At 47.1% G+C, this 26982-nt stretch overlaps 1 protein-coding gene across 2 annotated transcripts; it reads right to left on the bottom strand.

The window, feature by feature from the left end:
• Positions 1-136: 136 nt before the first annotated feature.
• On the bottom strand, positions 137-25870 carry relb (v-rel avian reticuloendotheliosis viral oncogene homolog B). Of its 2 annotated transcripts, XM_084326996.1 has the most exons (11): positions 25635-25870; positions 25310-25330; positions 23727-23917; positions 11909-12277; positions 9852-10018; positions 8748-8839; positions 8159-8290; positions 7570-7674; positions 6773-6988; positions 4898-4966; positions 137-2103 (listed from the first exon to the last, which is right to left on the bottom strand). In XM_084326996.1, exons 1-11 carry the CDS (start codon positions 25750-25752, stop codon positions 1613-1615), a joined length of 1971 nt encoding a protein of 656 aa, XP_084183122.1. In that variant the 5' UTR covers positions 25753-25870; the 3' UTR covers positions 137-1612. The 2 variants fall into 2 exon arrangements, with proteins under 2 accessions (XP_084183122.1, XP_084183123.1); XM_084326997.1 differs by lacking the exons at positions 23727-23917; positions 25310-25330; positions 25635-25870 and adding an exon at positions 21057-21264.
• Positions 25871-26982: the final 1112 nt, after the last annotated feature.

Genomic DNA, 26982 nt, shown 5'->3' with positions numbered 1-26982 from the left:
CTCCCGAGCCACTGTCCCCTCATCGCTCACTCAGCCTTACTGTCCCCTTCCGCACACGTCTTTACTTTCTACACGTGAAAAGGGTTTTTAAAACACGTCGACATGACAAAAATTATGATCCAAGTGAGTCGTTTTATTTGTCTTTCAAATGGTCATCATAATAATCACAGTACTACAAGTGGGGGGGGTCACATAACAAACAAACTGCAGGGATAGTAGATGAACCTCTCGTATTGTGTAACAGGAAAACTCTGCAGGACCAGAGATGGTGACAGGGAGCGACGGACAGACGGCGCTGTGGGTCTTAAGATTCTACTGCATGTAGACGGATTATGAAGCAAGCCGACAGGTCTGTGATGTCAACAGAAAGCAGACAGGAACTGTGTATATTCATATACAACAACAGGAACTGTGTATATTCATATACAACAACAACAGGAACTGTGTATATTCATATACAACAGGAACTGTGTATATTCATATACAACAACAAAGAACAACAGGTTTTGAACAGCTTTTTAAAAGTGGTCACGTTGGGCGTGTATTCCTTTCGCTATTGCCAATAACTAATAATGTTGTGTTCAATTTAATAAAAGTAAAAGTCAAGATAGACTGCGCTCACAAATTATAACACTGGGTGCTGAAATCCCGTGGAGTATAATAGAAAAAGAAAGCAATACGCTTGGACCAGCACTCACAGATTTTGGTATATTTAATGCTAGCCATCAACACTGAGGAAGGAACATAATTGTTCCGAAACATGTTTGTTTCAGGCTGCCATTAAATATACCAAAATCTGTGAGTGCTGGTCCAAGCGTATTGCTTTCTTTTTCAATTTAATAAAAGTAAAATATACAGGCCTAAGCGACACGTACACAAGTATGCACTATGTACATTTCGGTCTTTGACCATGTTAGTTAACCCTTTCACTGCCACACACTACAGAAGGTTAACCCTTTATCACACTACAGACGGTTAAGTGATAGTAAAGGGTTAACCTTCTGTAGTGTGGTAGTGAAAGGGTTTACCCTTTGTCGTGTGGCAGTGAAAGGGTTAACCATTTGGTAGTGTGGCAGTGAAAGGGTTCGTGGGGAAGCAGATCCTACCGTTTAGCAGGTTAAATAAAGACATTTGTGGGTTCCCTTTTTTCTTTTTTTTTTAGTGTCCATGGCTTCTTACAGAGCCGGAGCTACAGACCGTCTGCGAGTGGAGCCTCTTCATGCTAAACGCTAGCAGCAGCACATTGAAGACGGCACAGTCATCATCCCACCGACGCCTGGGTCTGGAGGAGCAGACGCTTTGGAATGTTAACTAGCCCCTCTGGACGCCCCAAGGCCTCGACCAGCAAGGCCCCTTTTTGGAGAACGCTGAACAGACGGGGGGTGAATGAGAGGATAGCCAGACTAAAGAGGAACAAACTGGGTCCAGAATCCCCCCCCCCCCTCCGGTCCAGACATTGTGAGCCAGCCAGACCGGACCTCCTCTGCTTCGACTTGGGTTAGCAATCGCAAGCAAGGCTCCTCTGCGTTCCAAACCAATAGAGGTCCAAGTGGAGAAAGAATTCATTCTCATTAAAGAGTCTCAAGCGTCTATAATGCCGTCTCCTCCTTCCTCATAGGTCGTCTTCCTCCTCCTCCTCCTCCTCCTCCCTCTTCACCTGCACCAGGTGGGCGGGGATCTCCTGCGAGTGGCTCTGGTTCTCGTTGACCAGCTGGTTGAACTGAAAGTCGTTGTACTGGGAAAGGTCCTGCTGGCCGAACGCCGCGAAGCCGGGGTTAAAGTTCACGTCCACCACGCTGCCGGCGCCGGGGAACATGGACGAGGTGAGGCTGGGGTCGGACAGGATGGCCTGGAACGTGGGCATCTCCAGCAGCTGGTTGAGGAGCGTCAGCTCGTCCGTGTTCTCGTAGCCCTGGCTGGAGAGGTTACTAGCGTCCTGGGGGGCGGTGTACTTCATCTCCCCGTGCGCGGTGGTGGTGGAGGAGGCGGAGGAGGATGTGGCTTGGGGAGGTGGCAGCAGAGCTTCCATACTCCTCATGGGCTCGCTCTGGGGGAAGTGGAAGGTCTGGGAGGTGGAGGGCTCTGCTGGATCTGGACTCTGGGCTGTGGAGGAAGAGGGATGGAGAACGGTGGATGTTAAGAGATGCGGTGAACAGGTGATCAAGAGAAGTGACTGTAAAATCAGTAGCTTTTCGGGTGATTCCATGACGTCGGTGCTTTCTGATTAGAGATGGACACGAGTCATTGGTTAAAAAAACGTCTCTATTACCCACATGTTAGTTTATTACCGACATGGCCTTTACTTAATGACATTAATGGTCTTCTGGAAAACAGGTTTGACCTGACTCTACCTTGCTTTGAGGTTATCAGGGCCACACTTCTAATTGAATTATCATTCAATTGTCATAACAGTCCTTTACTTGCTTTAAACACTGTCAACTTCAAATAAAGTCTATGGACATTTCCTATTTTCCTCCTAGACGCCGGTCTAAAGGAAACTGAAAGTGTGCATGAGCCTTCACAAATTTGAACTTGTGAAAACAATGAAACGTTCTGGAAGCCAGCCCAGCTTGGAGTTTCCCAGTGGCTGAACGCCATCTATTTCTACTAGTGTTGGTCAACAGAGACACTAGAGACGGAGAGATAACACCTGCACTAATAATACAGCTCAACCCAGCAGCTGATGCACCATTATGTTGAAAAGGTTTGCAACAATTTAGCCTTTCAATAAAGACAAACCATCTGAGGGACTGAGACACCCATGACATAGAATCACAAATGTAACCCACATGTGTGTGCAGGGAGCGAAATTAACTTTTTGACTCACCGGCCAGTGGCGGGTAGATGGGAAGAGTCTACCCGCCAAGCATATTTCTTACCTGCCAACATTTTTTTGATTAAAAAAAAATATATATATATTTTATATACATTTTTTTTTAAATAAAATATATATTATATAATCATACTTGTAGTTGTATTATCTGCGAGACATCGCCACCACGCAATAAGTCAAAATGCTTGCTATCTGCAAACAGCTCCACTGTCTGTGTGTATACTTGAGTAGCCTCCAGCTCCAGCAAGGATTCTCCGGCCTTGCAGCTAGACCCTATATTCAGCTAGACCCTACATTCAGCATGCAAGGATTCTCCGGCGATGCAGCTGGACCCTATTTAACGTTACGGTTCTTTTGTCAAATCACATTCAACATGCCCTCAGCTAGAATACGCATTCAATCAATGTTATAAGACATTGATATCAGGAGCTATCTGTAGCTACTGCTAGCCCGGTAGATAACGTTAAGACAATTTAGTTTACTGGGACAGATGGATCTAACGTGAGCTAGCTAAGCTAGCTAACGAGGGAACGGAGGTATTATGCACTCGAGTCGACTATTGCTGGAGCATTTGTTGATATCAGCAGCTATCAGTAGCTAGCCAGCTAGATACCGTTAGACAATGCCTCGTCATGTATTAAACTAAAAGTGAATAGTTGACTGGGTCATTGTTTAAACAGTAACGTTAGCTCATGGAGGTCCGATATAGACTAGAGCAGACGGAAGTAAACAAGCCAAATGAGAGCTTCCGATTGGTCATTTGCTTTATTTCTCATGAAACCAGTCACGTCACTCTACTGTGATTGGACCGTTGACTTGAGTGCAATGTGGGACTTGTAGTTTTTTAACGATCTCGCGGCGGAGAAAAAAAAGACGAGAGCGGCTATAATCTGTACTCGCACAAGAGTATCGTTATGAACTACACGTCTACACGCCACACGGCGGGCAGCCCTCTAAGTGTCATGCGCCAAAGGTAAAAACAGACCGCCCCTGGCGGGCGGCGGGCTTTAGTTTCGGTCCCTGTGTGTGTGGAAGAGGAAAAGGGGGGAGTAAAGGACTGTTATGACAATTTAGAGAATAACAGCATTAAAGCTGTAATGTATTAATTAATGATAATTAATTAATTCCTCCTCTATCTACTTTAAAGTGGGTATATGTGTACCTAAAATGCTGAGTCATTCTGACTACGTTTGAGATCCATTAGAAGTGTGGCCCTGATAACCTTAAAGCAAGGTAGAATCAGGTCAAACCTGTTTTTCAGAAGACCATTAAGACCAGGTCGGTGATATGTGTGGGAAATAAAGTGTTTTAACCAGTTACAACTAGAGTTGTTCAGAGGTGTCCCTAGATTACACCAGAGCTAAGATGAAGCACACTTTAGAATGATAACATCTGAAGTTCTGAACAAATGTATAAATAGGTCAAGAGACAGCCTAGCAGACACTAGGTCTGACACTCTGAGCAGAGAGATTTCATTGTTGTGACTTAAGATCTGATGTAACGGCTGTCTACCGGTGTTTATGAACATCCTAACAGATTTGTCAAACGAGAGAAGTTGTGTAATCAATATTTATATGGATTGATCCCACCTGGGGATGCGATATATGGAATTTTCCATGACAGGACCGATGTGGCACGGTGGTGTAGTGGTTAACACTGTCGCCTCACAGCAAGAAGGGCCTGGCTTTGATTCCCGCTTGGGGACCAGGTTGCCGGGTACCCAGGTGGGGTATCTCCCGGGCCTTTCTGTGTGGAGTTTGCATGTTCTCCCCCTGTGCTCACAAGGGTTTCCCCTCCAGAAAAAGGGCCACAAAATAAAGTCGCATCCCTGACGAAGACGGACAGGAGCACTTGGTCCCCATGCCGCTCCCGGCTGCCCTTGGGGGGTGGGGGGCCACGGGAGCGCAAATAAACGCGTGTGTGTTCCTGTGTGTCGCTGTTGTGTTCGCTGCATATGACAACGTAGCAATGTGTGCTACAAATAAACACTTCTTCAAGTCCGGTTTTCATTCATTTTCATTTCGTTTACAGAAAGAGTCGGAAAGTAATGGACTACGGTCTCACCTGCTGCACACGCTCTCTCCGTGAAGTTGTCCTTCTTAATCTTTCTCTTCCGCTTAACCTCGTATGGATCTGAAATGGGATTAACGCACAAAAACACTAAAATAAAAGTTTTTTCTCATGCCTTAAAAGGTCACCCTGGGTAGGAACGTGCATCGTGTTCAGCACACGGCGGCACCGGAAGCAGGACGAACACCGTCTCCAGAAACACACCATTTGTCACGTATAAAGTACACGTATATTACAGTGAAATGCTTGGTTCTGTATGAGCCCCCTGAGAATGTGCTTCATACAGTAAAAAGTTAAAAGAAAGTCAAATAAAGTCCTCCCACTATACAAAATATACAATATACAAAAGTACTAAAGTACAAATTGAGGTACAAAATGCAAACAATGAGGTACAAAAATGCAAACTTAAAAAGAAAATGCTGACCTGGGTTGTGTAGCAGGTAGGTGAAGGACAGGGGGGACTGACCTGGGTTGTGTGGCAGGTAGGTGAAGGACAGGGGGGACTGACCTGGGTTGTGGGGCAGGTAGGTGAAGGACAGGGGAGACTGACCTGGGTTGTGGGCAGGTAGGTGAAGGACACGGGACAGGGGGGACTGACCTGGGTTGTGGGGCAGGTAGGTGAAGGACAGGGGGGACTGACCTGGGTTGTGGGGCAGGTAGGTGAAGGACACGGGACAGGGGGACTGACCTGGGTTGTGGGGCAGGTAGGTGAACGACAGGGGGGACTGACCTGGGTTGTGGGGCAGGTAGGTGAACGACAGGGGGGACTGACCTGGGTTGTGGGGCAGGTAGGTGAAGGACAGGGGGGACTGACCTGGGTTGTGGGGCAGGTAGGTGAAGGACAGGGGGGACTGACCTGGGTTGTGGGGCAGGTAGGTGAACGACAGGGGGGACTGACCTGGGTTGTGGGGCAGGTAGGTGAAGGACAGGGGGGACTGACCTGGGTTGTGGGGCAGGTAGGTGAACGACAGGGGGGACTGACCTGGGTTGTGGGGCAGGTAGGTGAAGGACAGGGGGGACTGACCTGGGTTGTGGGGCAGGTAGGTGAAGGACACGGGACCGGGGGGACTGACCTGGGTTGTGGGGCAGGTAGGTGAAGGACACGGGACCGGGGGGACTGACCTGGGTTGTGCGGCAGCTAGGTGAAGGACACGGGACCGGGGGGACTGACCTGGGTTGTGGGGCAGGTAGGTGAAGGACGGGGGGGGGACTGACCTGGGTTGTGGGGCAGGTAGGTGAAGGACAGGGGGGGGGGACTGACCTGGGTTGTGTGGCAGGTAGGTGAAGGACAGGGGGGACTGACCTGGGGTGTGGGGCAGGTAGGTGAAGGACACGGGACAGGGGGGACTGACCTGGGTTGTGTGGCAGGTAGGTGAAGGACAGGGGGGACTGACCTGGGGTGTGGGGCAGGTAGGTAAAGGACAGGGGGGGACTGACCTGGGTTGTGGGGCAGGTAGGGCTGAGCCTGAACGTTCGGACCTTCGTTCGTTACGTTGGCATTCGAATTCTAAATCAACACTCGAATTTTTTATAAAAAAAAAATTGTCTATTCATTCTGTTTAAACCAATGGGGTTTTTCTTCACAGTTGCCGATAAAGATTAGGCTACACTAATATTATAGTATTAAAACTGATGAGTTATATTCATTAAAGAAAGTTAATTTAATAAAAAAAAAACGTTATTCAAATTGAGGATTTAGTTTGAGGATATTTATATAAAAAAAAATTACATTTTTTCTTTTTTTCTCTTTTCTTTTTTTCTTTTAATTAAAAACAAAGGCTCGAACGTTTGTTCGAAAAACCCTGACCCTTCGAATCCCCAAAACAGGCTTCGGGGACAGCCTTAGTGGCAGGTAGGTGAAGGACTGACCTGGGTTGTGGGGCAGGTAGGTGAAGGACACGGGCTCGCTGTCCATGCGGTCGGAGAGGCGGCGCAGGTGCACGCTGACCTCCACCCTCTCCGTGACGTCCTGCTCCCGGTACGGAGGGCTCTTGAACACGATGGCGATCTGCCGGTGGACGTCCGTCTGGGCGAACTCCCCCTTGGCCTCCCAGGACCCCCGCTTGAAGATGATCTCGATGTCGTCTGGGATATCCAGGAGAGAGAGAGCGCACATGTCCGGTCACAACACAGTTACACACGGGCAGAGAGGGGGAAGAAATCAGGATGGACATGACTGATAACTCATGTGAAAGCTGTTGCTAGAAAGCTGTTTTTCTTTATTTTTACAGATGTAAATGGTGCATTTATATAGCGCTTTTATCCAAAGCATGTTACAAGTATGTAGCTAACCCAAGTCTACTCTGTACAATGTGCAATACTCCATACTGAGTCTTAGTCTACCCTGGTATAAGTAAACAGATTATCAATAAATATAAAATATCCGTATACAAATAAGATCTAAAGTGCTAATAAATGAATGAGTGCTTTTCGCTCAGTCCGCGCAGAGTTCAGTAGTAAAGAGTCAAACGGGTTCTATCAGCTCTCGAGATCTCCAGCCGTTAACTAAACCGTTCACTTCCACATTTCATTATTTTACATACACAACGTTATTATTATCGTTGTCGCATCAGCATTTCACTTCCTCTTTCGCGTGTCAGTTATGATCCCGCCTGTGCTTGTGTTTCCCGTTGTTGCGTTCACGCGTGCCGATCCACTTCCCTCACCTTTCTGCACTTTATCACACAGCATGTAGATCTCCGTCTTGCCGCTGCAGGGGCCCTCGTCGAAGTTCAAACGGGTGATCTTCAGCTCCGACGTCGTGGTCGCTTCTGTGGCAGAGACACAAACACCGGGTCAATGACGCGCTGTTCAGTGTCGTCTGCTCCGCCGTTCAGGAAGGAAGGACACTTACATGGCTGTGGTGTATTAGAGAGTAGGTCAACAGCAGCTTGTGTGTGGAGGCTCTTACTCTTGTCGTAGATAGGGTTGTGTGTGTGGATTAGGGATGGGCATTTTAAAGAAAAATCCAGATAGATTGATCCCATGATATACTCGATTAATCGTGTATTACAAGTGGAGAAAAAAAGTAAATAAAAAAAATTAAGATTTCTTAAAGAAAATATATATATATTTTAACTTAATTTTGTTCATTCACGTATAATCTTACACATACATGTGAAACAAATATGTAAAAAAAAAAAAAATGTAAATGTTAATTTTCTTTTTTCATAAAAATTATTAATTATTTAATAGAGTTTTCTCATAGCCGCGAGTAATCGATTACTCACGGCCATCCCTCTTAGTCTTACTCACTCTTGTCATAGATAGGGTTGGACACCATGGTGTTCAGCGAGTCCTTCCTGCCGTCCTCCCACTCCAGGTCACACTGGAAACAGAGACGCACCACGTTCATGTCCATGTCCTCGATGCTCTTAGAGTGGCCGGCTGGGGGGACAGGGACACCAAGTTCAAGTTTTCAAGTTTGATTTTATTTGTCAGAACAAAATACAGGATACAATGAAATGAGTACCAGTGAGGTAGAATGCATAGGTACAAAACTTAGGGTTAGGGTGCAAATGAGGTATTGAATGTGGTGCAAATCTCTTTAATAATAGATACATATAAGTGTCTAAAGTGAGTGGTAACTAAGGTGAGTGTTTGTTTAAAGTGAGTGTGTGTACATGTGGATGTGTGTGCAGTGTATGTAGATACATCTACCAGTTAATACATCTGTATTCAAATCAATGTAACAGGAGAAATGCCACTTTCCCCATTGTTGTATGAACTGATGGACGGATGTAATAAAGTAAATAAGCTCTAGTACTGTGTGTGTGTGTGTGTGTGTGTGTGTGTGTGTGTGTGTGTGTGTGTACATGTGTGTACATGTCAGGGCTCCTCTCACTTCTAAAGGGGTCGATGTTTTGGCTTCTTCTCTTCTCAAGTGAAGCGTCCAGCTCCTTCCTCCTCACACACTGGATGCCTAAGTTAGCAAAGCTGCAAGATATAACGCACACACATCCGCGCGCACACACACACACCACTTAATAATACATACATAGACACAGCCTTTGGTATGTTACTGCTCAGTAATATAAGCAATGAACAGGACACATTCAGCGGTGAACAGGAGAGAAGGATGGAGCATGTGAGAAATTATAGGAGGAGAAGAGAGGATGAGAAAAGAGGATGAGTAGGATAAGAAGAAAGTGGATAAGAAGAGAGGATATGAAGAGAGGATGAGAAGAGAGAGGATGAGAAGAGAGTGGATGAGAAGAGAGTGGATGAGAAGAGAGGATGAGAAGAGAGGTTAAGAAGAGATGATGAGAAGAGAGAGGATGAGTAGAGTGGATGAGAAGAGAGGATGAGAAGAGAGGTTAAGAAGAGATGATGAGAAGAGAGAGGATGAGTAGAGAGTGGATGAGAAGAGGGGATGAGGAGGATGAGAAGAGAGGATGAGGAGAGGATGAGAAAAGGATGAGAAAAAGGATGAGAAGAGAGGTTAAGAAGAGATGATGAGAAGAGAGGTTAAGAAGAGAGGATGAGAAGAGAGGATGAGGAGATGATGAGAAGAGAGGTTAAGAAGAGAGGATGAGAAGAGAGGATGAGGAGAGGATAAGAAGAGAGGTTAAGAAGAGAGGATGAGAAGAGAGGATGAGAACAGAGAATGAGAAGAGGATGAGAAGAGAGGATGAGGAGAGGATGAGAAGAGAGAGGATGAGGAGAGAGAGAATGAGGAGAGGGAGGATGAGGAGAGGATGAGGAGAGGATGAGAAGAGGATGGGAAGAGAGGATAAGAAGAGATGATGAGAAAAGAGGATGAGGAGAGGATGAGAAGAGAGGATAAGAAGAGAGGTTAAGAAGAGAGAGGATAAGAAGAGAGGGGATAAGAAGAGAGGTTAAGAAGAGAGAGGATAAGAAGAGAGGATAAGAAGAGAGGTTAAGAAGATAGAGGACAAGAAGAGAGTATGAAAAGAGAGGATGAGGAGGATGAGAAGAGAATGAGCACCTGTGCCGGTTGTCGCTGTGTGGGTTGAAACTGACGACGCAGATGCCAGAGCCTTCAGAACAGTCTTTACCCACAAGGCAGTGCGGGTGAGGCCGGTGGGGCAGGTCCTTGGTCACCAGGGAGACCGTGACCGTCACCTTCTTTATGTGCTCAACGGGCCCCTGGATCTGAAAAGAGATGGGGGGGGGGGGGGGGGGGGGAATTATGGGATACGATAAGAGAAAAAGGCAAACAGACGAGAGATGCATCAACCTGACGGTTAATCTGATCTGTACAACGTTTAAAATGTTGGATTTCACTTGAGAAGGACAAATTAATCTCGATCAAACGTGGAGAACTGGTGGCTTACAGTGTGAAGAGTGTGTTTCTGTTAACAGAACTTGTGTGTGTGTGTGTGTGTGTGTGTGTGTGTGTGTGTGTGTGTGTGTGTGTGTGTGTGTGTGTCTGTGTGTGTGTGCGTGCGTGCATGCATGTGTGTGGAGAGCGGGGGATGGGGTGAACTGCTTTGTGTTTTGACCTTGGATTTGCGGGGGGACTTTCTATTTCAGTTAAGAGTTATATTTGAGTCTGATAACCCCTCACCCCCACCTCCTCCTTCTCCTCCCCCCCTCCTCCTCACCCCCCCTCCTCCTCCTCCTCCTCCACACTCTCTCCTCCAGAGCCCCTCCTCCTCCTCCTCCACATCCCCCACTCCTCCTTCTCTTCCTTCTCCACACCCCCCTCCTCCTCCACATCCCCCACTCCTCCTTCTCTTCCTTCTCCACACCCCCCTCCTCCTCCACATCCCCCACTCCTCCTTCTCCACACCCCCCTCCTCCTCCACATCCCCCACTCCTCCTTCTCTTCCTTCTCCACATCCCCCACTCCTCCTCCTCTTCCTTCTCCACACCCCCCTCCTCCTCCACATCCCCCACTCCTCCTTCTCTTCCTTCTCCACATCCCCCACTCCTCCTCCTCTTCCTTCTCCACACCCTCCTCCTCCTCCTCCTCCACACATCTCCATCACTCAGAGAGCAGAGAGCTTGAAGTAAAGTGTCACATGAAAACACAAAGGCAGGGGAACCCCTTCTATTCTGGGATAGAGGGTACATTCCATCGAGCCCCTCCGTGCCCCGCGACCCCCAGAGAACACGTTACATGTCGTTCAGTTACTAAAAAGTATTTCTATTCATTGTGGTGGAAGTGTTGTTAGCCCCTTTCGTGACTGTGATGCACGCCGACAGGGTTTGGATGACGAGTGAATCCACAGTCCCTTGCTCCTCCGTAGGAAAATCCCGTATCGCAGAGACATTTCAAAGGTACTCACAGTTGCACGAGGAGAAACGCAATGGTTTGAAAGCTCGGCGTTGCTAATAAACATTTAAAATCATTTTTATAAACTGGTCAACAGACTCAACACAGCTTTATGTCCGGCATCAGGCAGCTAAAGCCGTTTTTGAGCCGTGTTGACCGGTTTATAAAAATTATTTTAAATGTTTATTAGCAACGCCGAATTATGGGATTTTCCTATGGAAGAGCAAGGGACTGTGGATTCACTCGTCCAAAAACCCTGTTGGCGTGCATCACAGTCACTAAAGGGGCCATGGAAGTGTAAACGCTAGTCCCTATCAGGGCCCGTGAGCGGATCGGCGCGGGCGAGAAATCCGCTCTTCGCTCTAGACGGCTTGTTCCGCTCCGCTAATCGCTCATGTCGACCCCGCCCCCAAGTCGCTCTCCGCTCGCTCACCGCTCACCTTGAATCGAGCGCTCCCCGGTCCCCGCTCCACATCGCTCGGCAGATTTTTTTTCTTTTTCTTTTTTGAGCATGATATAAATTTGCTTGATTTGACCAAACTACAACAGTCTACACCCCCTGGGCCCCTTAACAATTGTTTGTATTGAGCCGTATTGTAATTGTACCCATTCTGCAATGTTAAATAACGTTGTTTATAGCTCTACTAAGCGATGATAGCTAGCCTAGCCACAATGCTATGGTCGCTGCCATTAACGTTAGCATGTGAGCTAACGACAACAACAATGGCGTCATATGCTTTTCTAACAGGATGTGTAGCCAGTACCTCTATAGCAGGCAGCGTCTTCTTGGTGTCCGTGCTGGACGTCCCCAGGATGCTGCCGGCCGACCGGCCCTCGCACTCGTAGCGGAACCTCATGCCCCGCTCCTTGGGCTCCTCCACCACCACCAGCTTGGGCTTCTCCACCAGGATCCTCCTCTCCAGGAGCTCCGCGTCGGCCCGGCCCTGAGCGGAGGAGGGGGGGGGGCCCCCGCGGCCCCTGGAGCCCGGCGAGGCGAAAGAGCCGCGTCCTCGCCGGGCGGAACCCGCAGGAGGGGCGGCCCCCCGGGCGGGGTGCGCCGACGACATGTCTGCCACGCGGGGCGGCTGCTGCTGCTGCTGCTGCTGGTGGGAGGGGGAGAAGGAGCACGGTGCCTGAGGAGAAACACACAGGTTTATTAAATATTATATATATATATATATATATATATATATATATATATATATATATCTCTCTGACGAGCAAGAGACGCAGGGAGACGACGTCTGGACATGAAAATAAAAGTGAATGGGCGGCTGGGTGGCGCAGCGGTCTAAGCGCTCGTCACCAACGCGTGAGACACACCGGTATCGAATCCGGCTGTCAGCGTTGCCTCCGGCTTGGGCCGGCCGTCATACCGACTCAATTGGCAGAGTCAGCGGGAGGGGGGGTCGATGGGTGGTAATCTGGTCGTTGTAAAACAGCGACTCCTACAGGTCGGTCAGGGCGCCTGCACAGCAAGGACAGGAGATGTCGGGGGTAGTGTGAGCCTCCTACACACGTTACTCCTCGTCAATGAGAGTCCACGCTGGCAGGTGAAAAGAAGTGGCTGGCTGACTCCGCATGTATCGGAGGGGACACGCGATAGATTCTTCAACCCTCCCTACGACCGACCAGTGGGGGGCACATGCGAGCAACGATCAAGACAGGAGAGGGGGGAATTGGCACGACTAAATTGGGATGGGAGAAAAACAGAAAAAGAAGGAGAAAACGTGGATAAAAAAATATAAAAATGTAAGTGAATACGATAAATGGTAAATGGCCCATTAATATAGTACTTTTATCAAAAGCGCTTCACAATTTGTTCCTCACATTTTTCCCCGTTCACTCACTCATTCACAAACCGACGGCGGAGGCGACCGTGCGAGGTGCCGATCTGCTCATCGGGAGCAGTTAGGGGTTAAGTGTCTTGCTCAAGGACACTTCGACGAGCTGCCCGGGATGAGCGGGAATCTAACCGGGGAACCTTCTGATTACTAGACGACCGCTCTACCTCCTGACCCACTGTCACCCCCAAATCGTACTTCCTGCCTGATGACATGATAATAATAGCTTGGATTTATATAGCACCTTTCAAGAAACCCAAGGAAGCTTACACCTACACCTAATTCAGACACTTCGACACACTGCCCGGGGAGGAGTGGGAATCGAACTGGGAATCGAACCGGGAACCTTCCGATTACCAGACGACCGCTCTACCTCTTGAGCCGCTGTCACCCCGATAAGAAACACATTGTCTGCCACTCATTACAGTTAATGACACTGAAGGTGAAGCACGGCATTTTTCCGAGCAAAGACGCCACTGTGGTGGCAGTGGAACCACATAGCAACACTGGGGTTAGCAGTGACACCACATAGCAACAACACTGGGGTTAGCTGTGCGCTCCGTCGAGACTGTGCTCACTTTTGTTAATATTTATAGTTTTTAGAGTTTTGTTTGTACCAACTGTTGGTGCATTTAATGTATATGACCGTCAGTCACTCATAGACATTGGATTACGGGAAATTTACCAACTGGATTACTCACTGGACCAGCTTTCCGAACCGCAACAATGGCCTGAAGAAATTCTCCGGAGATTAGGACCAGATCCTTTGTTCCTTGATCCCAGGAAAAGAGGACCCAGACGACGAGGAAAGAGAGCTGGAGTCCGTAACAGGCTGAGAACCAGGCGGCACAGGACACCACTACCCAGTATATTGCTAGCCAATGTACAATCAATTGACAATAAACTGGATGACATCCGAGCAAGGATTCAATATCAAAGAGACGTTAGGGACTGCAACGTTCTCTGCTTCACCGAAACGTGGCTCACACCGGAGGTTCCAGACCACGCAATTCAACCAGCCGATCACTTCTTTATCCATCGCAAGGATCGGACAGCAGCAGAGTCCGGTAAACAACGTGGAGGAGGTATTGCCTTCATGTTTAACAAAAATTGGAGCGATCCAACTAACGTGAAGGAATTATCCAACCACTGCTCCCCAGAACTGGAATATATAACCATCAAGTGTCGTCCTTTCTTCCTCCCGAGGGAGTTAACGGCGATCGTCCTGATCGGAGTGTATATTCCACCGCAAGCCAGCAACAAGGTTGCGCTCTCCAGACTACACGACGAGGTAAATAGAATACAAGTGGCGAACGTTAACGCCGCCATTGTAGTGCTGGGTGATTTCAATAGCGCCAATCTGAGAAAGGTATTACCTGACTTCTATCAGCATGTGACTTGCAACACCAGAGGCGGTAACATCCTAGATCACTGTTACACGCAATTTAAAGGTGGCTACAAGGCTCATTCTGATAGTGGCTTTGGTAAATCAGATCACGCGTCAATCTTTCTTTCACCAAAGTACAAACAGAGAATTAAAAGTACTCCTGTAGTCTCGCGAGAGGTGCAGAAATGGGATTTGACGTCAGAGGAGACGCTCCGGTCTGTGTTTCACGGCACAGACTGGAATGTGTTCCGCGACACAGATAACATTAATGTCTACACGGAGACAGTGCTGGACTATGTTTGTACTAGGGTGGAAGAAACAATCCCCACTACCACAATGAGAGTTTACCCAAATCAAAAACCCTGGGTAGACAAATCCGTCCGTGAAGCTCTGAGAGAGCGCACCAAAGCATACAACGACGGCCTAGTGGCAGGCAACATGAATGACCACAAGATGGCGCGATACAACGTAAGGAGGACAGTGTCAGAGGCCAAACGGCGCTACAGGGATAAAATTGAACTCCAGTTTGAACAAGCTGACTCTAGAGCTATGTGGCAGGGGCTCAAAACGATGACAGACTACAAAGGCGCCTCCCTCAAACTGAACAGTGACATCTCCTTAGCAAATGACCTCAATACCTTCTATGCGAGGTTTGATGCTGGTAATAACAACACCAGCTCACAAGCCACGGCAATGGGGGGGGGGGGGTCGGCTGCTGATGGAGGCGCAGTGTTCAGGGTAACAGAGCATGAGGTGAGGCGGACCTTTAAAAAAGTGAATATCAGGAAGGCAGCAGGTCCGGACGGCATCCCCGGCCGCGTCCTAAAAGTCTGTGCCGACCAACTGGCCCCAGTATTCACTGACATATTTAACCTGTCCTTAGAACAGGCTGTCATCCCCACCTGCCTGAAGAAGTCCACTATTATCCCTGTACCCAAAAAATCCAAGCCTGCTTGCCTCAACGACTACCGCCCTGTAGCTCTCACCTCCATAGCCATGAAGTGCTTTGAGAAGCTAGTAAAGGGCTACATCTGCTCCTCCCTCCCCATCAACATGGACCCCCTGCAATTTGCATACCGCCCCAACAGGTCCACGGAGGACGCCATAGCCCATGTGCTGCACACAGCAGCATCACACCTGGACAAGAGGCAGGGGAACTATGTGAGAATGCTATTCATCGACTACAGCTCGGCATTCAATACCATAGTCCCCTCCATACTCATAGCCAAGCTCAGGGACCTGGGCTTGGGCTATGACCTCTGCCAGTGGGTCTTGGACTTCCTGACTGGCAGACCCCAGGTGGTGAGAGCAGGCAACTGCACCTCCTCATCCATCACCCTCAACATAGGGGCCCCCCAGGGCTGTGTTCTGAGTCCCCTCCTCTACTCCCTGTACACACACGACTGTGTGGCTCAGCGGAGTAGCAATACAATCATCAAATTTGCTGACGACACAGTGGTGGTGGGCCTGATCTCTGCCAACGACGAGAGGGCCTACCTGGAAGAGGTCAAGGTCCTGGCGGGATGGTGCCAGGAAAACAGCCTCTCCCTGAACGTCAGCAAAACAAAGGAGATGATTGTGGACTTCAGGAGGTCGGGGGTCAAGGACTACAGCCCCCTCAGCATCGACGGGGCACCGGTTGAGAGAGTCAACAGCTTTAAGTACCTCGGAGCCTACATATCCGAGGACTTGACATGGACCACACACATTGACAGTGTTGTGAAGAAGGCACGACAACGCCTCTACTTCCTCAGGCGCCTAAGGAAGTTCCAAGTCAGTCAGAAGATCCTTAAGAACTTCTACTCATGTACAATAGAGAGCATCTTGACCGGCAACATCACCTCCTGGTTTGGGAATAGCACTGCACAAGACCGAAGCAGACTACAAAGAGTGACACGTTCAGCCGAACGCACAATTGGAGGGGGGCTCCCCACCCTCCAGAACATTTACAACAAGCGTTGCACGGGCAAGGCTAAGAGAATCATTAAAGACTCCAGTCACCCGAACAACTGCCTCTTTGAACTGCTGCGGTCAGGCAAGCGATACCGGAGTCTCAAGGCGAGCACAGAAAGACTCAGAAGAAGCTTCTATCCCCAGGCCATCAGGCTGCTAAACGAACAATGAATGAACACTACACAACAACAACCACCAAACGCACATAGCACACACATCCACACGCACACACTCACTTTAAACAAACACACTGTAGCACCCACTCCACACACTTTATAGCACACACCCACTTTAAACAAACACACTGTAGCACCCACTCCCCACACTTTATATTTATTGATGAAGGATTGCACTACAACTCGTACACCTTACTGTAAATTGTACCTAAAATTGTACCTCATCCCATTTCTGCTTTGCACTAGATAGTACTGTACATTAGTACACTGCATAGTATTGTATATTATATGGTAACTCAGAACATTGTACATATGTCTATACCGAACACTGTGACCTAATTTTTCTTCTTCTAAATTACATGCTATATTATGTTATTTGATACTATCTTGTCTAGCACAGTCTCTGGAGCGTAACAGTAAGAAGCATTTTGTATGAAAGTATTCTGTACTTCTGTATGACAACTATTAAAGAACTTGAACTTGAGTGACACCACATAGCAACAACACTGGGGTTAGCAGTGACACCACATAGCAACAACACTGGGGTTAGCAGTGACACCACATAGCAACAACACTGGGGTTAGCAGTGCCACCACATAGCAACAACACTGGGGTTAGCAGTGACACCACATAGCAACAACACTGGGGTTAGCAGTGACACCACATAGCAACAACACTGGGGTTAGCAGTGACACCACATGACAACAACACTGGGGTTAGCAGTGAAACCACATGACAACACTGGGGTTAACAGTGACACCACATGACAACAACACTGGGGTTAGCAGTGACACCACATGACAACAACACTGGGGTTAGCAGTGACACCACATGACAACAACACTGGGGTTAGCAGTGACACCACATAGCAACAACACTGGGGTTAGCAGTGACACCACATAGCAACAACACTGGGGTTAGCAGTAGAGCTGCCGCGATAACCGCATTACCGCGGTATCGCTGTTGCATCACGCTCACCGCAGAGTTAGGCTGAATACCGCGTCACAGCTGTTTTTTATCATAATAATAAAGTTGGCTTGCGGCTTGCGGCTCTGCAGATATACCCTACTCGGTTCCAAGCGACCCTATTGGTCCAGCCTGGCTCTGCGGCTCTGCAGATACCCCCTACTCGACGCGTCACACTTTGTAGCCTCTGAACGAAAACAGAACGCCGCGCCGCCATCTTTACTGCCTCGCTAAGGATGCATTTCATTCAGGATTTGTTTGCGACAGAACCAAGTGCAATAAACAAAAAAGAATGGATTCACTGTGTATTCTGCCTTATTTATTGATGAAACAAAACCGACATCAACCCAATTTACCACCGAGCGGAGAGTTTAGTGTCACAACAAGATCGCTGATGTGTTAAGTTTGTTGTTGTTATTAGCCTAATGCTACCGTCAGCCGATATGTACACGAGAGGTAACGTTAAACCCGGGTTTGCTTGGTAGAATACACAATGAGAGGTAACGTTAGCTTTGGCAGAATAGACGCAACGAGAGTCTGGTTAATGTTGTTATTGATTGATTGATTGAAACTGTGTTAAACTCTGGCTTGCTGCAAGCCCTCGGACATCTATGCCCACGGAGCTTTCAGTGTACACAAGCGGCGCCGCCTGCGTCCCCACACGGAGACAAACGGAGTAGTATCTGGCTGCAGTGGAAAATGAACGAAGTACCAGGTGCCTAAAGCGGGTCGAGTCGAGTAGGTACTATGCAGTGGAAAAGCGCCATTAGACTAGAGGCAGGCTATAAGAGTAGACTACTAAAAAAAAAAAAAAATGCATTCAAACTCTCTTTTTTTTTGTGCGCACTGTGCGGTAATACCGCGGCGGTAGAAAATATTTCGCAAATTCGTGCGGTAAGGAAAATATCAATACCGCGGCAGCTCTAGTTAGCAGTGACACCACATAGCAACAACACTGGGGTTAGCAGTGACACCACATGACAACAACACTGGGGTTAGCAGTGAAACCACATGACAACACTGGGGTTAACAGTGACACCACATGACAACACTGGGGTTAGCAGTGACACCACATGACAACACTGGGGTTAGCAGTGACACCACATGACAACACTGGGGTTAGCAGTGACACCTAGGGATGGGTACCGAATTCGGTACTTTTGAGGTACCGAACCGAAACACGTCGGTACTACCGAGTATCGAATCAAGTGAGAAACCGAAAAAAATAAAAAATAAAAAAATAAAAATGTTTTTTTTTTTTTTTTTTTTTTTTTTTTACTTTTTTCTTTTCATGTCAACGTTCACACGCACAATATATGCTTACCTAGGATTTGACTTGATTCAACAACAAAGCAGTCGGAGCAATGACAAGCCCAAAACTGTCGAAATTGTAGTTATTTGAAGTTTGGATTTTTTTTTTTCGACTGAGGTAGGTAAATTAAATTTCATGAGACTAAAGTACCGAAAAAAGGTACCGTTGGGTACCGGTATCGATTCACAGGTACCGGTATCGGTTCAAATGTGAAAGGTACCCATCCCTAGTGACACCACATGACAACACTGGGGTTAGCAGTGACACCACATAGCAACAACACTGGGGTTAGCAGTGACACCACATAGCAACAACACTGGGGTTAGCAGTGACACCACATAGCAACAACACTGGGGTTAGCAGTGACACCACATAGCAACAACACTGGGGTTAACAGTGACACCACATAGCAACAACACTGAGGTTAGCAGTGACACCACATGACAACAACACTGGGGTTAGCAGTGACACCACATAGCAACAACACTGGGGTTAGCAATGACACCACATAGCAACAACACTGGGGTTAGCAGTGACACCACATAGCAACAACACTGGGGTTAGCAGTGACACCACATAGCAACAACACTGGGGTTAGCAGTGACACCACATAGCAACAACACTGGGGTTAGCAGTGACACCACATGACAACACTGGGGTTAGCAGTGACACCACATAGCAACAACACTGGGGTTAGCAGTGACACCACATGACAACAACACTGGGGTTAGTAGTGACACCACATAGCAACAACACTGGGGTTAGCAGTGACACCACATAGCAACAACACTGGGGTTAACAGTGACACCACATAGCAACAACACTGGGGTTAGCAGTGACACCACATAGCAACAACACTGGGGTTAGCAGTGACACCACATAGCAACAACACTGGGGTTAGCAGTGACACCACATAGCAACAACACTGGGGTTAGCAGTGACACCACATAGCAACAACACTGGGGTTAGCAGTGACACCACATAGCAACAACACTGGGGTTAGCAGTGACACCACATGACAACAACACTGGGGTTAGCAGTGACACCACATAGCAACAACACTGGGGTTAGCAGTGACACCACATAGCAACAACACTGGGGTTAGCAGTGACACCACATGACAACACTGGGGTTAGCAGTGACACCACATAGCAACAACACTGGGGTTAGCAGTGACACCACATAGCAACAACACTGGGGTTAGCAGTGACACCACATAGCAACAACACTGGGGTTAGCAGTGACACCACATAGCAACAACACTGGGGTTAGCAGTGACACCACATAGCAACAACACTGGGGTTAGCAGTGACACCACATGACAACACTGGGGTTAGCAGTGACACCACATGACAACACTGGGGTTAGCAGTGACACCACATGACAACACTGGGGTTAGCAGTAGGGTTTGGTACCGAACTTAAGGGTACCGACCGAATTACGCGAACAAAATGTTCTAAGTAAATAACGACATTGAAATTGAGAAGTTTGGACTTACTTAAGTGGTATCGGTTCAAATGTGAAGGGTACCCAACCGTAGTTAAGAGTGTTATTCTGGCATCGTACTCTGCATCAGTAGATAATATCATTCACCACGGCCTGTTTCGACTCCATCTGCATCTGTTACACCACAGAACCACCACGCCTTCCGTTCCACACTCACAAACTCTCTCTCTCTCTCCCTCTATCCCCCCTCTCTCCCTCCCTCTCTTACTTTCTCTATAACCGTGTGTATCTCTCTCTCTCTTACTTTCTCTATAACCCTGTGTATGTATCTCTCTCTCTCTCTCTCTCTCTTACTTTCTCTATAACTGTGCGTCTCTCTCTCCCTCTCATACCTTCTCTATAACAGTCTGTCTCCCTCTCTCTTACTTTCTCTATAACCGTGTGTATCTCTCTCTCTCTTACTTTCTCTATAACCCTGTGTATGTATCTCTCTCTCTCTCTTACTTTCTCTATAACTGTGCGTCTCTCTCTCCCTCTCATACCTTCTCTATAACAGTCTGTCTCCCTCTCTCTTACTTTCTCTATAACCGTGTGTCTCTATCTCTCTCCCTCCCTCTCTCATACTTTCTCTATAACTGTGTGCGTCTCTCTCCCTCCCTCTCTTTCTCTCTCTCTCTCACCGACACAAAGGCTTCCACTTTTTCCCCCTCCCGTCTCTTCCATGCAAGTGAACCCAGCGTGAACCCGCAATATTGTGCACATTATATAAACAAAACAAAAAGTAACACAAAGAACACGCAGGCCCGATTAAAAAACAACAAACTGTACCTTTGAGACGTAACCGGTGATCATCCGCTGGACAAAAGAGACGTAAACAGAACCGTGAGAACAAAAGGAGAAAAAGTTTGACCACAGCTGTCGCCCCGTTATCTCTCCTGGAGGCGGTCAGGAGCACCCGCTAGGACAGCCGCTGCAGAGCCGCGAGTGACGCCTGTCGTGTTCCAGACCGCCCCTGAGGGGTGCCAGCGGTGTTATGCGTATGTAAACCGAGTTGTGTTATAGCCGGAGCATATGCCTTTTGTGGTCTGAAGACAACAGCTAAACAAAAGCTTCGGGGGGGATCAAGCCGAGGAGAGAGAGCAGGAAACAGGAAGCCGACTCCGGTTAAAGTGGATCAACCGATTGGAGGAGCAGAATGTCCAGAGAATGTAACCTTTCACCCCTAAGGGGTTTGGCTCGCCAGCGAGAAAAGGAAGGCAAAACGAAAGTAGGGATCGGATTACACTCGTCTCCAAGGCATGCAGTCACCACTCCTCCCTCCTCCTCCTCCTCCCTCAAACGAGCCGTCGGTGTACAGAGGGGGTGTGTCTCTTGTCTTTCTCTCACCATCTGCAACAGGCTTCACACACAGACATCACAAACCAGAGAGTGTTCCATCTCTGCCGATTCCTAGCTATAGGAGAGTAGTGCGTGTTTACAAACACTGAACTGTCCCGGGACACAGGAAGAGCATAACGGGAGTTCTTGAAGAGTAAGAATGTTGAACTGCTAGCCCTGTTTCCTACTCGCTGAAGGTGTCGTTGAAGGGTAGAGTCCTTTCTCTGCACAACCCACGCGCTGTGCTTCATACTGGATGACCCAGCTCCTGCTTTACTTAGCCACAGAAGTACTGCAAAGTTAATATGGCCACTGTACAAAACATACTCAAAAGCAAACGGCTTTGCTTTGGTGCACCGTGGAGTATTATTTCAGACTTGTAAACAGACTGGTGTGGCCCCATTACTGTACATTAGTTGTTGGCTAAGTAGCCAGAGCTGCGGGTATCGAGGATGAAGAACAACATAGATTGTGCTGAGAAAAGACTCTACAGTTTGGTAATTGGTTACAAAGGGCTAGGGGTCCAAAACCTACGCTCTAAGAACTCTTAATTGCTTAAAGTCTGATCTGTGTATGATATACAACATGATATCAAATTCGACCCTAACAAGAGTGTTGTTATGATAGTGAAAACTAAGGAGGACCAGAAGCAAAAGTGTCCCTCCTTCTTGTCGTCTGACTGCGCTCTAGATGTGGTGAAGAGTGTGCGATATTTGGGTGACAATATCACTGATGACATGTGTGATGATGTTGATGTGCAGCGCCAGTGTTGCAAACTGTATGCACGGGCCAATATGCTGGCACGGAGATGTTATATGTGTACAGATAATGTGAAAATAAGCCTGTTCAGAGCCTATTGCACTATTATACTGCCCACCTCTGGTGTAATTATAGGGGGATAGAAGCTCCTTCTGAGTCTCTCTGTACTGGCCATGAGACTGCGGTAGCGCTTGCCTGACCGCAGCGGTTCAAAGAGTGAAAGGGTTAACCGTCTGTCGCGTGGCAGTGAAAGGGTTAACCTTCTGTAGTGCGATAGTGAAAGGGTTAACCGTCTGTAGTGTGGTAGTGAAAGGGTTAACCCTACTGGCTGCCCCTTTGTATCGTCAAAAATAAATCTATATCAAAGACTGTGCACGTTTAAAAGAAAATCCTGAGGCTTCTTTTGTGCTCCCCCTATAATCCATCTCTGTCTGGGCTAGGTTCCCACCCACTACAGAGGCAGTCTGATCAGATAACAGCCTCTGATCTACCGGTTCTCTGAAGCCCCGTGGTTTACAGTAATAGACGGCTGACCTGGTGACCCGCATACCGCTCGCCCGCTCTTCATAGCAACAAAACACACACGTCAACCACAGGCTAAACATTAACCACGCTCACCTTAAAACCCGGATTGTCTGACACTCCCACCGGCGAAACCGCAACGCAAACACCTGCATCATCACCCGTCTGTCATGTGTTAGTAGTACTGAGGAGTGCGGCGTCTTTGTGACTGTGTTTGTTATGGCGGCGCTTGAATTAGCAACCTTCAACGTGCACCTGCATGGTTGTTGATATGAGATCGAGGAAGCTGATAGGCAGGTGTTTCTCCTTGAGAGGAGCATGCTGGCTGAGATCCTCTCTGTCACATCCTTGGACCCCTTCAAGACGGCCCTGAAAACCCACCTGTTCACGAAGGCCTTACGGCTCCTAGTAGTCTCCCTGTCTTTTGTCGTTATTATTATTTATTTTACTTATGCGTCTTTTTTTTGTTGCTTTGTAAAGCGTCCTTGGGTTTCTTGAAAGACGCTATCCAAGCTATTATTATTATTATTACGTCATCAGGCAGGAAGTGAGGGTAGATTTGGGGGCTCAGGAGGTAGAGCGGTCGCCTGGTAATCGGAAGGTTCCCGGTTTGATTCCGGCTTCTCCTGGCAGCGTGTCGAAGTGTCCTTGAGCAAGACACCTTAACCCCTGACTGCTCCCGATGAGCAGGTTGGCACCTCGCACGGTCGCCTCCGCCGTCAGTGTGTGAGTGTGTGAGTGAACGGGTGAATGTGAGGCATAAGTTGTAAAAAGCACTTTGGATAAAAGCTGCTATATAAATGCTGTCCATTACCATTCAGATTTAAATGTGACTCTCACCCGAGGGGCAGTAGTGCACCTAGCCACCAGCAGCGGCTGGCATGGCGATGAAGAGGAGTTCTGCCTCATCTTCATTCCCTCCTGCATCCTGTGGTCCTGGGACAGGTCTGCGGGTGGGGGCGGGGGTCCAGGGAGGGTGAAGCCAGGGGGGCTCGCAAAGCTGTCCTCTGTGATCAACTGCTGGATAATGTCTGCAAAAATAATTGGCAGAAAGATGAGACTATTATTCTAAAAACTTGGAACAGATATAACCCTTGTATTGTATCGTTTGTATATAGATAGAATATGTCGTGTATTGTGTTTAGTTTATAGTTTATTTATAGCTCATTTAGTTTATAGTTAGTTAATATTTATAGTTATAGTTTGTATATAGAATATACGTTGTGTGCGGCCGGGTAGCACAGCGGACTAAGCGTCTGTCTACCACCGCAGAGACACTGGTATCGAATCCAGCTGTCAGCGGTGCCTCCGGCTTGGTCGGTCGTCCATACTGACACAATTGGCCGGCGGTGTCAGCGGGAGGGAAGCCGGTGGGGTGGTAATCTGGTCGTTGTAAACAGCGACTCCTACAGGTCGGTCGGGGCGCCTGCACAGCGAGGGAGGGAAATGGTGAAGGTAGTGTGACCTCCCACGCGTTACACTTCACCAATGAGTCTGCGCTGTCAGGTGAAAAGAGGCTGCTGGCTGTCTCCTATGTCTCGGAGGAAGCATGTGATAAGACTTCAGGGCTCCCTAGACCGACCAGTGGGGGGCACATGCGCACAACGACCAGGAAGGGGAGGGGGGAATTGGCATAACGACTAAATTGGGATGGGAGAAAAATACAGAAAAACAGGAGGAGAAAAAGTGGATAAAAAAAAGAAGAATATACGTTGTGTATTATGTTTAGTTTATTTATAGCTTATTTAGTTCATAGTTATAGCTAAGCTTACAGTAAAAACTTGGAACAGATATAATAACCCTTTTTTTATTGACACTGATTCTGCACCATGTCATTAATGAATGAATTAACAAGACTCGCACACACTGCTGCTAACATATACACCTTGAATTGTATAGTTTGTATATATAATATACGTTGTGTATTATGTTTAGTTTATAGTTTATATTTTGTACACAGTAGATGGAATATACGTTGTGTATTATGTTTAGTTTATAGCTTTAGTTTATATAGCTTATTTTGTGTATAGGTATAGTTTGTATATAGATAGAATAACGTTGTGTATTATGTTTACAAATCTACTACGGTTGAGGAGCCGGAAAAACAAGCATCTCATCTCACGTTTTTCTGAAGGTATGTACATTTTAAAAAGCTGTGACAATAAAATAATCTGAATCTGAATGAGTGCAATTTTTTTTTTTACATTTCAGTGAACTGTAGGTTAGACATGGGAAGTAATAGAAGCGTATAACGTTTACACTTAGCTCAAGCTTTTATCCAAAGCGACTTACAACTTACAAGTCATGTACAACCAGTTATAATAACATGATTATGAATCATGAATCATAACTGGTTGTACATGACTTGTAAGTTGCATCATAACTTATGATGCCACTGCATGACAGGTGAACAGACTACTCACCCAAGTCTGCAAAGTCGAGTGCTGTAGTGCAAAGAGAAAAAGTGTATTATTATTATTAACCAACAGGGAACTTGATGATGGGCTGATGCTGCAAACTGCTATAGACGCACAAGGCGAAATGGACACATTGAAATAAGACCCAACATTAATCCATAAACCACAACTGAGCTGTAAGTAATAACATTATGATAATGTAATAATACCATACTAAAGGGACAGTAACCTATCCATAGAAAGGGTGTCGGCCCTTACTGTTAAGTCACGTGCTGCCAATGAATGATAATAATAATAATAATAAGATGCAGTTTGAGAATGAAAAACCTACCGTCTCCGTTCATGATGGCTCTCACTGCACTCAAGTTGTTCTTGGGACCAAAAGACTGACCGCGAACTCTCCCGTCATCACCTACTAATAATACTTTCTCAACCGGATAGTCCTGCATTCTGCGTATTACGATAAGAAGAGGAACGTCCCTTTTCCTCGCTCAACCTCCCGTCCCGTCCTCCTCCCCCTGGTACAGTACGCGACGAGATATATAAAACCAGACTCACAGATGCGTGTTTGTGTTTGTATCAAGGTGGTTGACTTTCTGTCTGTCTGACTGACGCCATGTGTCGTGACACCGCCCCGCCTGCGTCTCTGGTTTACTTCCGCAGTCTGAGGAGCAGAGATCTGATTGGCTGCTGCTGGCTCGTGGTGCGGAAACTCCCTTATTACGTCATGATGTCAGCGAAAGGGAAAGCCCCTGGGGCCTCTTGAGTGTACATTATTCAAATTATTAATATAATAGGAGATGCATAATGCAAATGTGAAGTTTCCCACCCCACCTACCAAACCTCCTCCAATGTAGTTTCTTTGTCAAATGTATATACTCTTTCTTAAACTCTTTTTGTATCACAATTCAAACAGTACTGTATTTGTAAATCTGGTATGTCATAAATGTATAGATGTAGCAGTACTGTCTACCTGTATGTCATATGTTATGATGAATTGAAAATGGGGGACCCTGATGTAAACAAGACGAAAGTATTTCTCTGCATATTGAGCCGTACTGTATTGTACCCATTCTGCAATCTGTTAATACAATTTTCAATCAATCAATCAATTAAGATTTAAATATGCTCCATTTAATGTCCCCTAACCGTGACAGTATGTTTGAGTAGTCTAGCAGTAGCAGCAGCGATTTGCTACTTCAGGCAAACATTTTCAAGTACAGTTGGAAACTATTTTAATGATTGTTTTACTTATTTAATGAACAAACCTGCCCTAAGAAGTAGGAATACAGTGTGTATGAGTGGCGACTAAGCGATTGCTCCTTGTTGCATCATGCAAGCGGGCAGGCTGTCATTTGGTTAAGACTCACACAGAAATGTATGAGACGTTTTATCTTAATTGTATATCATTATAAAATTACCGTTAGCGGAAAAACGGGGTATATTATTAAATTAATACAATAAATGTCTCTTCTTTCTACAATTGTCTCTTCCTTCTTCTATGAGTATTATAAATGGGAATCAAGTCACACTGGAAATTGTTTAGACAATACTGCCATCTACCGTCGGCAGAAGACAACAACCGTTTCAAGGAAACGGAAAGTGAAACCGGTAGCATTTAGACATTTTAGAGGAAGAATGAATGAATCGACAGGTTGTTTGTGTGAATGGAACGCATG

The sequence above is a fragment of the Notolepis coatsorum genome (assembly GCF_963971535.1).
Source record: "Notolepis coatsorum genome assembly, chromosome: 1".
Taxonomy (NCBI): domain Eukaryota; kingdom Metazoa; phylum Chordata; class Actinopteri; order Aulopiformes; family Paralepididae; genus Notolepis; species Notolepis coatsorum.
This window is presented reverse-complemented; position numbering and strand designations above follow the sequence as displayed.

Bases quoted from the DNA above. Each gene is read 5' to 3' on its own strand.
- relb (XM_084326996.1), bottom strand. From the start codon at position 25,752: ATGCAGGACTATCCGGTTGAGAAAGTATTATTAGTAGGTGATGACGGG. The intron at 12,278-23,726 runs GTGAGAGTCACA...GTTTCTCCTCAG, and splicing joins GGTGCACTACTGCCCCTCGG to GCACCGTGCTCCTTCTCCCC. The intron at 7,675-8,158 runs GTGAGTAAGACT...TCTCTGCCACAG, and splicing joins CAACCCTATCTATGACAAGA to AAGCGACCACGACGTCGGAG.